Source organism: Juglans regia, chromosome 6, assembly GCF_001411555.2.
Source record: "Juglans regia cultivar Chandler chromosome 6, Walnut 2.0, whole genome shotgun sequence".
NCBI lineage: Eukaryota > Viridiplantae > Streptophyta > Magnoliopsida > Fagales > Juglandaceae > Juglans > Juglans regia.
In genome coordinates, this window is record NC_049906.1 from 11,996,972 (window position 1) to 12,012,764 (window position 15,793).

At 37.3% G+C, this 15,793-nt stretch overlaps 2 protein-coding genes across 7 annotated transcripts; both read left to right on the top strand.

Moving 5' to 3' along the window:
- Window positions 1–257: 257 nt before the first annotated feature.
- On the top strand, window positions 258–8,134 carry LOC109009823 (protein DA1-like). 6 transcript variants are annotated; one of them, XM_018990446.2, is made up of 13 exons: window positions 258–356; window positions 1,035–1,458; window positions 1,920–2,016; window positions 2,215–2,305; window positions 2,805–2,940; window positions 3,234–3,354; window positions 3,487–3,570; window positions 4,787–4,906; window positions 5,006–5,218; window positions 5,654–5,716; window positions 5,832–5,950; window positions 7,284–7,342; window positions 7,668–8,134. In XM_018990446.2, exons 2-13 carry the CDS (start codon window positions 1,391–1,393, stop codon window positions 7,979–7,981), a joined length of 1,485 nt encoding a protein of 494 aa, XP_018845991.1. In that variant the 5' UTR covers window positions 258–356; window positions 1,035–1,390; the 3' UTR covers window positions 7,982–8,134. The 6 variants fall into 6 exon arrangements, with proteins under 6 accessions (XP_018845991.1, XP_018845993.1, XP_018845992.1 ...); XM_018990447.2 differs by lacking the exon at window positions 258–356 and having other exon boundaries at window positions 500–1,052; window positions 1,409–1,458; window positions 1,865–2,016; XM_018990449.2 differs by lacking the exon at window positions 258–356 and having other exon boundaries at window positions 1,035–1,052; window positions 1,409–1,458.
- Window positions 8,135–11,838: 3,704 nt separating this feature from the next.
- On the top strand, window positions 11,839–15,389 carry LOC109009825 (putative pentatricopeptide repeat-containing protein At1g19290). Its single transcript, XM_035691313.1, is given in 3 exon segments — window positions 11,839–14,519; window positions 14,522–14,933; window positions 15,322–15,389. Coding segments are annotated over 2 exon segments (2,736 nt in total). The 5' UTR covers window positions 11,839–11,902; the 3' UTR covers window positions 14,641–14,933; window positions 15,322–15,389.
- The last annotated feature ends 404 nt before the right edge of the window (window positions 15,390–15,793 follow it).

Sequence of the window (15,793 nt, forward strand, 5' to 3'; positions counted from 1 at the left end):
GCTCCCAATATTTTTCATTTTTTGAAAGCTCCCAAGCCGATGCTTAGTTCTGTCCTGATCCTTATGATCTCCAATATAAGGTGTGTCGGGAAAAAAAAAAAAAAAAAGGTACGAATTCATGGAGGAGTTATAACGTTAACTTTTCTTCGCTTTTTCTAGTTGATGGGCTTGGAATCTTCATCCAGCCGTCATTTTATCAGGCTCTGCACTGTTACTTTTCCTCTCTTTCGACATTGTAATGTATGGAGTTTTCCACTTTTCTTTCACCCTTCTAATTGCAGAAAAAATTGAGCCTTTTTCAGCTGTTTCACGCACTTCCACTTTTTTTTGAGCTCCTCAGCACTCCACAAGAAAAGGTTGATGATACTTTTTTTTAAAAAAAAAAAAAAGAATTTTGAGGGTTCTTTCCTTGAATTATTAGTGGAATTATTAATCTTTTTTCAGATATAAACTTTTATGATCAATATTCTTCTTCTTCTTCTTTGCATTTATTATCAATATTATTATAACTTAAAAGAATATTGCGCTTTCCTTTTAGGCTGTTTCTCACCAACATTTTTGGGATAGTGTTCCTGGGGAACAGTTTAAAGAACCGCACGGCACATGAGATGCATCTCTTCCAAACCATAGGAAAAATTCAATGCCCAACTGGGTTTGATGAACCTTCTTTTAAATCCTTTTGGGTTATGTTAAAAACTGTATTTTTACTCCCACATTTGACTTCTAAACTGCGAACAGTACGAGCATCCTTTCAATCTTAACATATTTCTTCGGATTTCCTTCAGAGAAAATCTCGTTGCCATTTTTCTTCCTGGAACATCTTTTTTGTTCTGCTAGATTCTGCTTCGGACTGCGAGAGATAAAGGGTGTCTTTCTCCAATAGATTATGAACTTACCCGAAAAGAGAGAAATAAAGGAAGGAAAGAAGGGAGGGAGGGTGTGCATAATCGTTTCTGTAATTTTAATATAGCTGCTTTTGAGCGAATTAGGATCTTTGCTGATCTGGGTCTCATCTGCTTCAACCATTTCTGCAGGTTTTGGGTTTTTGAAGGGTGAGTCACGCTTCCACTAATAGATTCTCTTCGTCTTTTGCTTTAACCCGAGGCTGGAATTAAAAGTTATATCTGATGAATTTAATGGGCATGTTGAGCTGGAAGAATATATCTTTATCTCTTTCCCTTCTCTGCGAGTGTATGCTATGTTGATTTGAGGTGACGAGAGCATTTGACGTTCTGTCAAATCCTTTTTTTTTTAGTTGAAATGCCTGGTGGGTTTTATTCTTTTCTTTATGTTCCCTTTTTTTCGGTCCCGAGTTCCATATTGAAGTGAAATCAATGATTTTGGATACGTATTGGTGGAGTTGAGGAGTGGATACAAGTTTAAAACGGGCATGAATTGTCAAATGCAGTATATCGATTTGCTTGGAGACATAATCGGAGTAGAGCACATGCAATTCTAGTAAGTCTATTATCCTCTGGAATGTTTCGAACCATTTGCCTTTTCCTTTGCCCATTTATTGAATTGGTTGGACAATGGAAGATCTTTTTCCAATTTATATTTGCTGATCATCAAAATGGGAATCACGTGCATATCTATGCGATTTTCCTTCTCATGAATAACTGGTAATTATTCACATGCGCGCACGCACACAAATAATTGCTTTTAATGTCTCCATATCTGAGAAGCTTGGAATCGGGATTTTTTTTTTTTTTTTTTTCCAGTAAGGAATGTACTTTTGCTTGATGTTTTCAGTGAATACTTCAGATTTATATAACCACACAGACAGTCGGAAATATCTTAAGCTTCTGTTGCATCTTGAATATAATTCCGCTACTTCTTTGCTTGATCAATGCTTTATGAGCAGGTAAAAATCTCATTGACCATGAACAGATAACATTATTCATTATGGGTTGGTTTAGCAAAATTTTTAAGGGTTCCGGCCATAAAGATTCAGATGGGCATTTGCATACATACTATGGTGGAGATCCAGATCAATATTCACCTGCTAGTTCAGGGGTAATTAAATCTGTCATTCCTTGACACTCTTTGTATTGCTATCTCTGCAATCTTGTACTATTGAAATGGGCATCCAGTCATGTATGATGTGATGAATATTGCTCTTATTGTACAAAGATTGTTTTCTTGATGGTAGTGAGTAATTCTTTTTTTTTAATATGGTCCTCCTTTTAACATGTTTCAGTGGGAAAAATGTAGGATATATGGCCAGAGAGTGAAAATGAAGATATAGATCATGCCATTCAACTCTCTCTTTTAGAAGAAAGTCAAAAGGGAAAAAATGTGATTGGTAAGTGATATGCCTTTTGGATGGTTTTACAAAAGCCCTTGATGCCATATACTTTCTATGAGCTCAAAGGCATTTCATCATTCATGCATATTAGTGTTCTTATGTTCAATTTTTTCTAGATGTTTCTGTTTTTTGCTTGGTTTCATGAAAATGGTATGTGGCATATAGATACACCTCATAATATCATTGCTAGTGGGCTTGTTTTTATGCCAATCATTTTATTCCGTCCTACACCTTAAACATAGCGTTATTTTTTTGGTGTCCTGCATTGCTCCTTACACCAGCTTTGAACATCTTTATTCTTCCTATTAAATAGGCTCTAATATATAAGATCGGAGATCCTGCATAAAACTTGGTCTCTGACCCCCCATCCTACACCTGGCATTTGTTTCTTGGGATTAGGATCAAGCATACCCAAATCTATTGTATGTTTTGCAAAAAGATATATGTGACTAAATTGCTACTAGCCAAACTAATTTGTTTCTCACATTCTTGATAGATTGTGATTTTCCATTGGAGGATGATGAACAACTTGCCCGAGCTCTACAAGAAAGCCTAACTGTGGAATCTCCTCCCCAATATGGATATGGAAATGTTTATCAACCTGCCCCAATTTACTTCCCTCTGGGGTTAAGGTATATTGGTTTTGTTTTAAGTCAATGTATCATCTCATCCTTTTGTCCTTGTCTGTTTAATCCTTTGTTGTCTCTACTTGAGTGCTTTATGCAACCATGCATGTATAGAATGTTCTTTGACAACCGCAAAATGTATTTAATGGATGCAATTATTATTTCACATCTATTTTAAGGTTTTGACATTTAAAATATATAGCCATCTTTATTTGGGCCTTGATTTGCATGAACCATAATCAAATAATGGTTTTTTTTTTTTAATCTTTTGAGTTTTGATTAATTTAATTTCCCTATAGGATATGTGGTGGTTGCTACACTGAGATTGGTTATGGGCGATATCTTAATTGTCTCAATGCATTTTGGCATCCTGAATGCTTCCGGTGTCGTGCTTGCAACCTGCCCATCTCTGATTACGAGGTGAAAAAATTACTCAGTTAGCTTCCATAACACTCGAGTTTGTAGCTGATTCTATTCTTGGCATCAGTTGCTTTTCTACTTTTTTTAAGTGTAGTTTGAATTTTCTTTATCTTTTCTTTCTGTTGCCTGTAGTTCTCTACTTCTGGGAGTTATCCATACCATAAATCTTGCTACAGGGAGAATTACCACCCAAAATGTGACGTTTGCAAGCTCTTTGTAAGTGTCTCTCCACTAAGCTACATATTTCTTAATTCTAATTTTGCATAAGCTGGTTCTGCTCCACTTTTTTTGTGTGGGTTGCCCAGCAGAATACAAGGTGTGTTCCACAATTGCTTGTCATCTTGAAACTAAGCTTTCAAAATGTTAACAAATATATTTTAACAGTAAATCAGCCTGAATGCAGACTTTCCGGTTCCTAGAGAAGGAGAGGAAAGGCTGCAAATGCTGATTGAAACTTATATAGATTCTCCCAGAATATGCTATGTACAACTTTTGTCCTTTAAGTCATATAAAGATGAAGGATGCAATCTCAGCCCTTAAATTTATGGGAGAATATACTATGAGCAATGCTACAAACGACACTCATTTCCCACTGTCGTCCCACTATGTACAATGTGGCACTTTCATCACCCTTAAATTATCTTTTATATTTTTAAAGAAGAAATTGGCAATGCCACCTCATCATAGTGGGATGAAAGTGAGATGAGAGTGGTTTGTAAACTTTTCCTGGTCCTTTTTCACCTATTCCTAACCCTGCCCCTTCCCCGCCCCCCACCCGTTTAATAAGTGGGTGGGTGGCCAGCCCACCCCTTGGGAGCTGTGGGGTGTAGGAAGATCCCTGCATGGGATGGGTCAGCAGGTGGCGGCAGTCTCCTGCTGCCTACCGCTTTCTTTGAGCCTAGAGAACCATATTTCTTCTTTTCTTTTTTTCCTCGTTAGAGGGTAAAATCATAATTTCCTTTTTTGATCTTAAAACTGTGGAAAGGCTTTAAAAATTAAAACTTCAAAACTGAGATCTTAAATGCTCACTATTTAAAATTTAGGTCTCCAAATGCAAGGTGTTAATCAAAGGGGGCGTAGACTTATTTGCCCTGAATTTATTAGTTATTTTTATGAGTATCTTAGTTGTCTGATACAATTCCCATCCATTAACATTAATCTATACTAGAAAGCTAGCTGGAGACATTTATAAGTCTCATGACATATTAATACAAAATACTCCAACATAAGCTTAGACAACCAACCCAGATTAGAGCAACCTCATTAGCGATAAAGGAGAATCTTGTTCATAAGTCATGTCATGTTTGAAAGATCAAAATTTAAATATTTCGAAAGAAAAATAGAAATGCTGATCAAATGTTTTTCTTACTCAGATAGATTACCATTGTACGTTGTCGTTGGTTTTTCAATTATATATATATCTTTTCGACAGATTCCAACAAATCCTGCTGGTCTAATTGAATATAGGGCACATCCATTTTGGGTTCAGAAATACTGCCCTTTTCATGAACATGATGGCACTCCTCGGTGTTGCAGCTGTGAGCGAATGGAGGTCTGTGATTGAAACACTTTTATCTATCAAAAAGCCCTATAACTGAGCAAGTATTCTGGAGAAAATCTATGGCATAATATATTTGTTCATAATATGCAGCCACGAGAGACGAGATATGTTGCCCTTAAGGACGGTCGGAAGCTCTGTCTAGCGTGTCTGGAATCTGCAATTATGGATACCGTTGATTGCCAACCCCTATATATTGATATACAACAATTTTATGAAGGTCTAAATATGGAAGTGGAGCAGCAAATTCCATTACTCTTGGTTGAGAGACAAGCACTAAATGAAGCAAGAGAAGGAGAAAAGAATGTAAGGGAAAATGCATTGAAACCATATTATATGCATGGTATTTTGCCATACTGACAATTGTCATCCCAGAGACGACACAAAAGCGTGTCACTCATGTCTGATACCTTCTTGAGCAAATAGCAAGAGTCTACCCTTGTTTACATAAACATTTTCCAAAAGTCAATAGTAATTTTTCTAATCTTAATAAGTACCTGATCGTTGTATTTTGATTTGTCCTCTTTGGTTATCTACATGCATATTTAAAACCAGTCAAGTCACTGGCTATATTTATACTGACACGGTAGATTCAGTGGAGCATGTCTATACCTGTCCTTACATCTAGATCTCATAATCTCACGTCTACCAACTGGTATTATCTGTCAATTGACATTTTCATCGATGTCCATTTTTTTTAATATAAAGTTGGCATGTATTTCTTTTTTCTTTCTTGACCAGGGCCATTATCACATGCCTGAGACCAGAGGGCTATGCCTTTCTGAGGAGCAAACTATCAGCACTGTAAGACTATTTTAAAAAGCTTCATTGAGTTCATACACAGGGATATACAGAGCTCTATTTTGACCATTTATTTATATTGAGCAATTTATCTTATTTTGACCCTGAAAACCACCAGATTTTAAGGCGACCAAGGAATGGTACAGGAAATCGAGCTATGAAGATGATAACAGAGCCCTACAAACTATCGCGTCGATGTGAGGTTACTGCAATTCTCATATTGTATGGTCTTCCAAGGTATTGAATCTTTGTATCCCTTTGCTTTTACAACTTGTTCTAGAAGAGAAGTCATGCCACACTCGATAGAGTAAATGGGTGTAAAAAAATGTCTATTCAAATTTCTTATGAGCACTAAGACAGTGCAAAAATAATTTCAGATTAAATGGCTATTGCAAAGCTGTTTCCTAGATTGATAGGAGGTCCAGAAACATTATGATTAAATGTTTTTTTCCCTTGTAAAATAGAATGCTCCTTTGGTTATATAATAGAATGCAAATTACATTTTAACAAGTGCTACGCTATTATGAATGATTCAAATTACATTCTCGTCAAAGATACTATGGCCCTAAAACCTTCATTGAATTTCTTCTTTATTTTCAAGTTCCAAAAAAGTTTGTGAATTTGTAAAAACCTGCTTAAATTGAAAATAATAACTATCTTTCTGTAATCAGAGAAACTGCCTCGACAGAAATGACAAATTTGTCCTAAACAAGCATCATATCAGCAGAAATTACTCTCTTTCTTGGGAATATTTTAATCCAAGTACCTAACACCAACCTATTTCACCTGAGCTGATGCACAGCAACCTCATGGAAGTTATTTAATTTCTTTGTTTTAATACATGCATGATCATGATTGCAACAATACTATTCTTCCTTACAAAAATTCCATGAGTCTTACTGAAAGGAGCTGTACTTGCATGATCTTCTGATTATGTGGGACTATAAATATTTCTTGAGGGCTATATATGTTGTTCATACAAAAAGGATTATTAGTGGAAAAGAGATACTTCTCTGTCCATCTTTCTTTTTGTTTCTTTCCATCCTTTTCTCCTCTTGCAGTAAAAAAAGCTGATTCACGTGGAAGTGCATAATGGAGATTTCAACTTTATTTCTACTAGATGTTTTTATATTTCCTTCCTTACATTAATTAGATATAGAGAGCAAATACAGTTCAATCCCTCCCAAAAACATACTCGTGCAAATCGGTATAAAGTATGAGTAGTGCTATTTGAAAGCCTAAAATTTGAATATTACAATTCAAATTATATCATTTGGATGATGTGTAGTGTAAAGACTTTTAAATAGAATTATTCTAAAGTTATAGTGAGAATTGACTGCGTGAAGGTTCCTTTTTTGTGAAATGCAATGAAGTCTGAGTCTCTTTGGCCTACATATACCTCTTGTTTTTCTAAAACCATTTTTTTTTTAAAAAAGATAAAGAAAAAATTAAACTGTCAATGGTGCTGTTTAATTGATGGAGGATGTTGGCTTTGACCACTGTCTTAGACTGCTAGCGTAACTCTTGGTTGAAACTTTTGATAAACGACTGGTCTTATCCATGCATACAGGTTGCTTACCGGATCAATCCTAGCTCATGAGATGATGCACGCATGGCTGCGTCTTAGAGGTGATTCTATAATCCGTGGCATATATTGTGTTAAATGAGAATTGTGAGCTATATAGAAAATGAGTTCTTTCATCAGGTTTTTAACTAAATCTCCTATGCTTGTAGTATCTAAAATATATTGATTTCTTCTTCTAAAATCACATCAAGGTTTAAATGAATGGCCTCGTATGTAAAATTGTGCGATCACACTATATGTTGAGTTTGGTCAATCAATTATTAAATTACCAAAAATGCTAAATTGTTTCTTTTGGGATTGACTTTGATTCAACATATTGTGAGCTTTAAGGTTTTAAAGATGCTGACATATATCCTGCACACATGAAAGGTTACCCGAATCTCAGTCAAGATGTCGAGGAAGGTATCTGTCAGGTTCTAGCTCACATGTGGTTGGAATCCAAGCTCACGTCTGGATCAGGCAGCAATGTTGCATCAACCTCATCATCTGCTTCCACCGCACCCAAAAGCGGTACGACATCTCTATATGAAAGAGAGCTTGGGGAGTTCTTCAAACATCAGATCAAATCAGACATTTCTCCGGTGTATGGAGGCGGATTCAGAGCCGGTCAACAGGCAGTGCATCAATATGGTCTTCAGGAGACCCTTAACCAAATATGGATGACAGGGAGATTTCCTTATTGATGCCTAGCTCCCTGGATTTCTAATGTGCATCTCTTTTCTTTCCACTGAGTCTGAAGGTTGTTGGCCTTTTCATATTTTAGATCCCCCAAGGCCAAATCGCGTAGAAGCAACTCTCTGTAGAATATTTCTTGAGAAAGTACTAATTTTATTCCATGGCCTGCATAATGCCACCGGTTACCTTTCCTTTTTTTTTTTAATAGGAATAAATTAAATAATTATTATTTGAATATTCTCTTCTAGTACAAGTCTTCTCCCATTTCAGTATGTATGTGTCATTTAGCTGCCAATGTTTTTCATTCAACAGCTGAGACTTTTGCTTTTAACATGGCTTCCAGACCAACTCCCTCCTATTCCTGCATTTATACTTCGGCCAATCAGAATGAAATAGTCCAAGGAAAATGCTATTTATACCTACCATTTTTACTGTATAACAATATGCATTGAAAATTATGAAATTTGAAATTCAAAACTCGAATTAGAAAAGAAAAAATTGATAAAATAGATCTTTTACTCACTATGCATGATGTTGTGCATAAAATTATAAGAGAAATTTTATTTGCAGTCTCTACTTGGAGATTGTATGTGCAGATCTTTTATTAAATGAGAAAAAATATCATTTTAGGAGCGATAGTTTTATAATTTTAAAGATAAAATTATCTAGACTTACATTGTAGTCCTTAAATAGAGACTGTACGTAACATTGCTCAAATTATAATTATATGTAGCACTACTCTCATAGTCCATGTCTTGTCATAAATGACGTGACACTTTCTTGATAAAGTCCAATTTACTGCCTTTTTTACCTAAATTTTCTATAAAGATAAAGTCATTCAAGTTATTGAGCTAGAGTTAGGGTCTCTAGTGGGAGATATGATACATGAAGTGTAGTATCCTATAATAATTATTACCCCATTTAATGTTGTAAAGTTCACATAACTTGGCATTCTCATTTCCATTTGAGACCTTCAAGTTTTGGCAAGAATCTAAGGTCTTTTTACTAATGAAATCTAACAAGATTTATCTGTATTCTTTATAATTTGACTTGAACACTTTATACAATGTGTAGAGATATATAGACACCATGTATAGATTCCATTCGACGAGATTTTATAGATCTAGTCGTAAATATTATTTATGGACAACATTGGAAATTGTAGGATTAAAATAAAGAATAATTCTATTTGAAAAATATATTTAATAATTTCAAAAATAATAAGTTGACAACTAATCTAGAACTTTTCCACCATTATGCATTAGAATATCAATTGATATTAAAATTATTTGAATCTTATATAATTCTGATAAATATGAATTTAAAAATATAATTAATATTTTAATAAAAAAAACTTGCGAAAAAAATTGTAGAATGGTTGTCTACCAATTGCTTATCTTTATAAGAGTTTTGCTCTAGGGAGGCCTAGACCGCACACCTTCCAAGTGTTTGCTAGCCAGTCATTTTTTTTTTTAATTTTTCTTTCCAAAACTAAGCACGCCCCTGCAATGCAAAAACAAACTCACTCTCAAACGTCCAAATCTCCCCCCTTCTTCTCTCCCAAATCTCCCCGACGTTCACAGCTATCAATGAAACTTGCAATGGTGGTAGAGCTGTTATTTGTTTAGAAGACCCTCCACTGTTTTTCCATAAAACCCACCACTCCATAAAGAAATAAATAATCTATTTTGATCGGAAAAACTCCCTGTTCATTTTCTTTGTTTGTTGTTTGATGGATTTGTGATGGCATGTGGAATAACATGGGCGAGAAGGGAGGTGGAGGAAGAATGTGGTGCCGAGGGAAAAGGGAGAGTTGAAGCAATTGAGCTTGTGAAAGAGGAGAAGAAGCGTGGTAGGATTAAAGAGATTAGGGAGAAAGGGGAGGAGGATGCTGGGTTTTTGAGAAAGGAGATCGAAAAAGGCAATGATTCACTCAATGGAAGTGGAGTTTTTATGAAAAGTGGGCAAAAAATTCATGAGTTAAGAAATGTGAGTGATGGTGAAGTTTTAAGCAAAGATGATGGTGAGGTTTTAGTTAAGAAACATATCAGGAGAAAGAATTAAATTATTTATGCGGGAAAATTGTGGTGTTTAGAAGAATAAGAAAGTTAACGAAAACAATGGGTCGCCCAACACTCTCTCTCACTCTCTCTCATTTTTTCTTGTTGGGCTAATTCTCAAACGGCAAGGGCATCCATTTTTTTTCTCAACTTTCTCATTCTTCTAAACATCACAATTTCTTCCAAGAAATAACTTTAATTATTTCCCCTTCGACACTTCTTAACTAAAACCTCGCTATCATTCTGTTTAGAACTTCACCATAACTCACATTTCTCATCTCGCGAGTTTTTTACCCACTCTCTATAGAAACCCCACCTCCATAGACAGAATCACCACCTTTCTCAATCTTCTGTCCTGAAAATCCAACATTCTCCTCCTCTTTCTCCCTAATCTCTTTAATCCTACCACGCTTCTTCTACTCCTCCACAAGCTCAATTGCTTCAACTCTCTATATTCTATAGTCACCACATTCTTCCTCCACCTCCCTTCTCCCTGGCTTTCTTCCACGTGCCATTACACACCCATCAAATAAAAAAAAAAGAAAAATGAACAAAATATCTTTCCGATCAAAATAGAGTATTTATTTCTTTATGGAGTGAAGGGTTTTATGGAAAAACAGTGGAGGGTCTTCTAAACAAATAACAGTTCTACCACCATTACAAGTTTCATTGATAGCTGTGAATATCGGGGAGATTTGGGAGAGAAGAAGGGCGGAGATTTGGACGTTTGGGAGGGGGAGTTTGTTTGTTTTTGGGGCGTGCTTAGTTTTGGAAAGAAAAAAAAAATGACAGGCTGGCTCTTATAATCATCGATGTTATTTTATAAAAAAAGAAAGAGTAATGTTAGAGAGAAGTCATTATAGCAATGTATATTTTACATTTATTATTTAGTTGCTTCTAGTTAATTGTTTCTAACACTTATTTAAGAAGATGTGTGATTTATATAATATCATATTGAGCTATTCTGGGCATCAGCCCATATCCGCAGCACACTAGTGCTGTGGGTTTTTTTTTTTTTTTTCACCCAATACACTTAGTGTGCAGCGGATGTTATGCACAATAGAGTACGATTTATATTTTCTCTATCATATTTAGGGCTGTACACCGATGGGTTCGGTGTCGGTTTCGGTGCAAAACCGAGACACCACCGACGTCTGCTATGGGTCGGTTGAACCGGCCGAAACCGATGGTTTGGGGATAAAAAATCGATAATATCGGTCTCGACGTGCGTTGGCGCGGTCTTCGGTCCACCGTCGGCGTCTTCTGTGAAGGAGGAGGAATTGAGGAAGAGTGAAGAACTGTCTCGCCGTCGCTGCCATGGAAGAAGAAGAGAGTTGCAGAGGGTAGAGAGAAAGAAGATGACGCGGGGAAGAAGAAGAGGGGCCTGGGGGGGTTATTAATTCATCTTAAAACGGCGCCGTTTGGCTTTTAAGCCAAATGGTGCCGTTCTATTTTAATTTTTTTTTAACTTTCAAGCTTTAAAACGGCGCCGTTTCACTTATAATAAGTGAAACGGCGCCGTTTTATATACATATATTAAAATATATATATAAATAGACCGGATCGGCCGGTTCAGCGGTTTTCCAGGGGTTCAAACCAACGCCGAACCGTCGATATTGGTTTTCCTTCCATTTCTCTCGACCGCCGACCGGTTCTTTGCCGGTTCCGTGCTCCGACGGTCGGTCTGATCGGTTCACGGTCGGTTCCGGCACAGCCCTAATCATATTATGTGTATAAAATGAATGTTTTGAATAACCACTTCTATCAATATTTATTCAAAACGTATTGTTTCTATTGAAGCGATATCGTACGGCTTCGACAGCTACATCAACACTCTTCGCAGAGCCATTCGATCCAAGATCGGTTCCAATGCTCCTCAGGTACTCCCTGTCCTCCTCTCCTCTCCGGCTGTCTCGTATCCACCCCCAGAAACTATTCCACGTCTCCCGTACCCTCCACAGGAAGCTCCGGGACGAGTACAAGCTGACCCGACCGGAATTGCTAGACCGGATCTTGCAACTCCTCGTCCTTCATCGCTTCGATGACCTCGGTGACCTGTACTTTGAGTTTTCCGAGGAACTTATGGACTCCGTCCTTCGGAAACTTCGTTTGAACCCGAGCGCTTGTTTAGGATTTTTCAAGTTAGCCTCCAAGAAACGAATTGGTAGACCTAGTATTAAAGCTTACTGCAAAATTGTTCACATATTGTCGAGAGCTCGAATGTACGACGAAACAAGGTCGTATCTGAACGAATTGGTCGGTCTCTCTAAAAACAATTACTCGGCGTTTTTTGTTTGGGACGAGCTCGTTAGGGTTTACAAAGAATTTACGTTTTCCCCCGCTGTTTTCGATATGATCTTGAAAGTTTATGCTGAAAAGGGTCTGATAAAGAATGCATTGCATGCGTTTGATAATATGGGGAAGCACGGACGTATACCAAGTTTGCGGTCCTGTAACTCTTTGTTGAGTAATCTGGTTAGAAAGGGCGAAAGTTATACCGCGTTGCTAGTTTATGATCAGATGATTAAGATTGGGATTGTGCCCGATGTCTTTACGTGTACTATAATGGTCAATGCGTATTGTAAGGAGGGGAAAGTGGGTAGAGCACTGGAGTTTTTGAAAGAAATGGAGAATTCTGGTTTCAAAACGAATGTTGTAACTTATAATTGCTTGATTGATGGGTATGTTAGTTTGGGAGATGTGGAAGGAGCAGAAGGGGTGTTGAGGTTGATGTCTGAAAGGAGGATTTCGAGGACTGCGGTGACTTACACCCTGTTAATTAAGGGTTACTGCAAGCAAGGTAAGATGGAGGAAGCAAAGAACATACTTCAGAGGATGAAGGAGGAGGAGTCGGTGGTTATGGATGAGCATCCTTATGGGGTGTTGTTAGATGGGTACTGTCGAGTCGGAAAAATGGATGACGCTATTAGGGTTCAGAATGAGATGCTGGAGATGGGCTTCAAAATGAATATATTCACTTGTAACTCCTTGATCAATGGGTTCTGCAAGCTTGGTCAATTACGCGAAGCAGAGGGAGTTTTTATGCGTATGGTGGCATGCAACTTAAGGCCAGACTCTTATAGCTATGACACTCTCTTGGATGGATACTGTAAGCAAGGCCATATAAGCAAGGCCTTCGAGCTCTGTGAGAAGATGCTTCAGAAAGGAGTTGAGCCAACTGTTGTGTCTTACAATACTCTTCTCAAGGGTTTATGTCACGCAGGTGCCTTGGATGATGCTTTGCATCTCTGGCATTTGATGCTGAGTAGAGGTGTTAGTCCGGATGAGGTTGGCTATTGCACTGTGCTCGATGGACTGTTCAAGATGGGGGAATCTGACAAGGCTATTCTGCTTTGGAAAAATATTTTAGCACGAGGATTTGCTAAGAGCAGAATTTCTTTCAATACGATGATAAATGGATTTTGTAAAATGGGGAAATTATGTGAAGCAGAGGAGATTCTTGACAGGATGGAGGAGCTAGGATGTTCACCAGATGGAGTAACATATAGGACCTTATGTGATGGGTACTGTAAAGTTGGAAATGTTGAAGAAGCTTTAAAAATTAAAGAGTTGGCGGAAAGAAAAGTTAATTTTATTTCCATTGAAATGTACAATTCTCTTATCTGTGGAGCTTCTAAGTCTAGCAAATTAAGTATGGTGACGGATCTTCTTTCGGAGATGCAGACTAGGGGATTATCCCCGAATGTTGTTACCTATGGCACCATTATCTCTGGTTTGTGCAATGAAGGGAAGCTGGATAGAGCTTTTATGGCATATTTTGAGATGATGGAAAAGGGGTTTTCCCCCAATATGATTATTTGCAGCAAAATTGTGAGCAGCCTATATAGGCTTGGTAGAATTGATGAAGCAAGTATGCTGTTGCAGAAGATGGTTGATTTTAGTATTGTTTCAGATGATAGCTGTTTTAATAAGTTTCTTGTGGATGACGTTACACATGCAGACATTTTGAAAATTGCTGATTCATTTGACAATAGTGTTGAAAGTTTTTCTCTACCCAACAATATTGTCTACAATATAGCTATTGTGGGACTATGCAAGTCTGGGACGATTGTTGATGCAAGAAGAGTATTATCAGATTTGTTGCTTAGAGGCTTTAGTCCCGATAATTTTACATATTGTAGCCTAATTCATGCATGTTCCGCCACAGGCAATATTAATGAAGCTTTTGAGTTACGGGATGAGATGCTGAAAAAGGATATTATTCCAAGCATTACTACATATAATGCTCTTATAAATGGCCTGTGTAAGTCCGGAAATATGGATCGAGCACGGAATCTTTTCCATAAACTTCACGTTAAGGGCTTAACCCCTAATGGTGTTACCTATAATATATTGATCGGTCACTACATCCGAACTGGTAATACTATTGAGGCCTGCAAATTGAAAAAGAAAATGCTTGAAGAACAGATTGCTCCATCCATTATTACCTCTTCTGCATTGATCAATGGTCTTTGCAAGCTAGGAGAAAGCAAGAATCCATGAAACTTTTGGACCAAATGTTCAAGGCTGGCGTGGTCATAGACCTGTCATGTACTCTAACTTGGTTCACACTGACCTCAGTTTTGGATACATGTGGAAAGTCCTAAAGATTCTTGAGGATGCAGATGAGGCGTCCCTCTTCTGGTATATTCTCATGAATCAATGGTTTCAATCAAGTGCTCAGATAGTGAGGGGATGCCTGGTGAATGTTACGCTTCTGAAGCTTTGAGTTTATGTACTCAGGCAACCAAGAGTTTGTTGGGATTTCATTCTATCAGATAGATCATTTTGAGTTTGCATCGGCCTTCTGTTCTCAAATATGCATCCTCATGCATTGATATTGAAACATTGGAGTTGTGACCTCTATACTAAGGAGAGCTATGGTCTCTTGGAGGCCCAGGTAATGTGCCTTGTGAACAGTCAAATATTTGCTTCTAGTACTTATTTGTTCAAGATTGGTCTTTTAGGTATGTTTGGGAGCACAACTATTCTCAGACTACTTCACTACTATTTACAAACAGTTTACTATTATTCATTATTATTCACAAACAATTTCACTACTATCGCAGATGACCTGTGAATATCTCTTAGTGAATAATAGTGAAATAGTTTGTAAATAGTAAGGAAGTAATCTGAGAACAGTTGTGTTCTCAAACATACCTTAGTCAGTGCCATGCCAAAGCATATGACAGTGCATTTCTTGTTTCTCCGTCATGACACTACATGTTGCTTCTTAGTTCTAAAAGTCAACGAGCTAAGCCTTAATATGACTGCTTGGATTATTTCAGAAAGTAGCTTCTATGGGGGTGCAGTCTAAAATTTCATTTATTCGGTACAAAGTTGATTTTTGTTACTGCAAAAAAAATGCTGCTGGATATAAATCCAAACGAAATATCCAGGAGAAATCCCCATTACCAATGCTCTGATTGCCTCTTGCCAAGGTACTTGCAGAGTAACCTCCTTCATGTTTAAATGGTTTGGTGAGTATTCCGCATACCACATCTAACTCCGCATAATGGTTTTCCTACAGTGAAAAGATCAGTCGATTTGCTGAATGTCTTAAAAGCTATAAGGTGGCGACATGTGGAATCCATTGAATCTGCAGACTGGTATATTATAAATCCAGCTCTTTACTGAAGAGTTTGTCCAATAGGAAGCTGGAAGTGCTTTTCTTTTGTTTCTGTTTTCTTCAGCATGATACACCCGAGACAATTGAATTAACATATGGGTACTCTTTGAGAAGCCCTCACATGCATCATA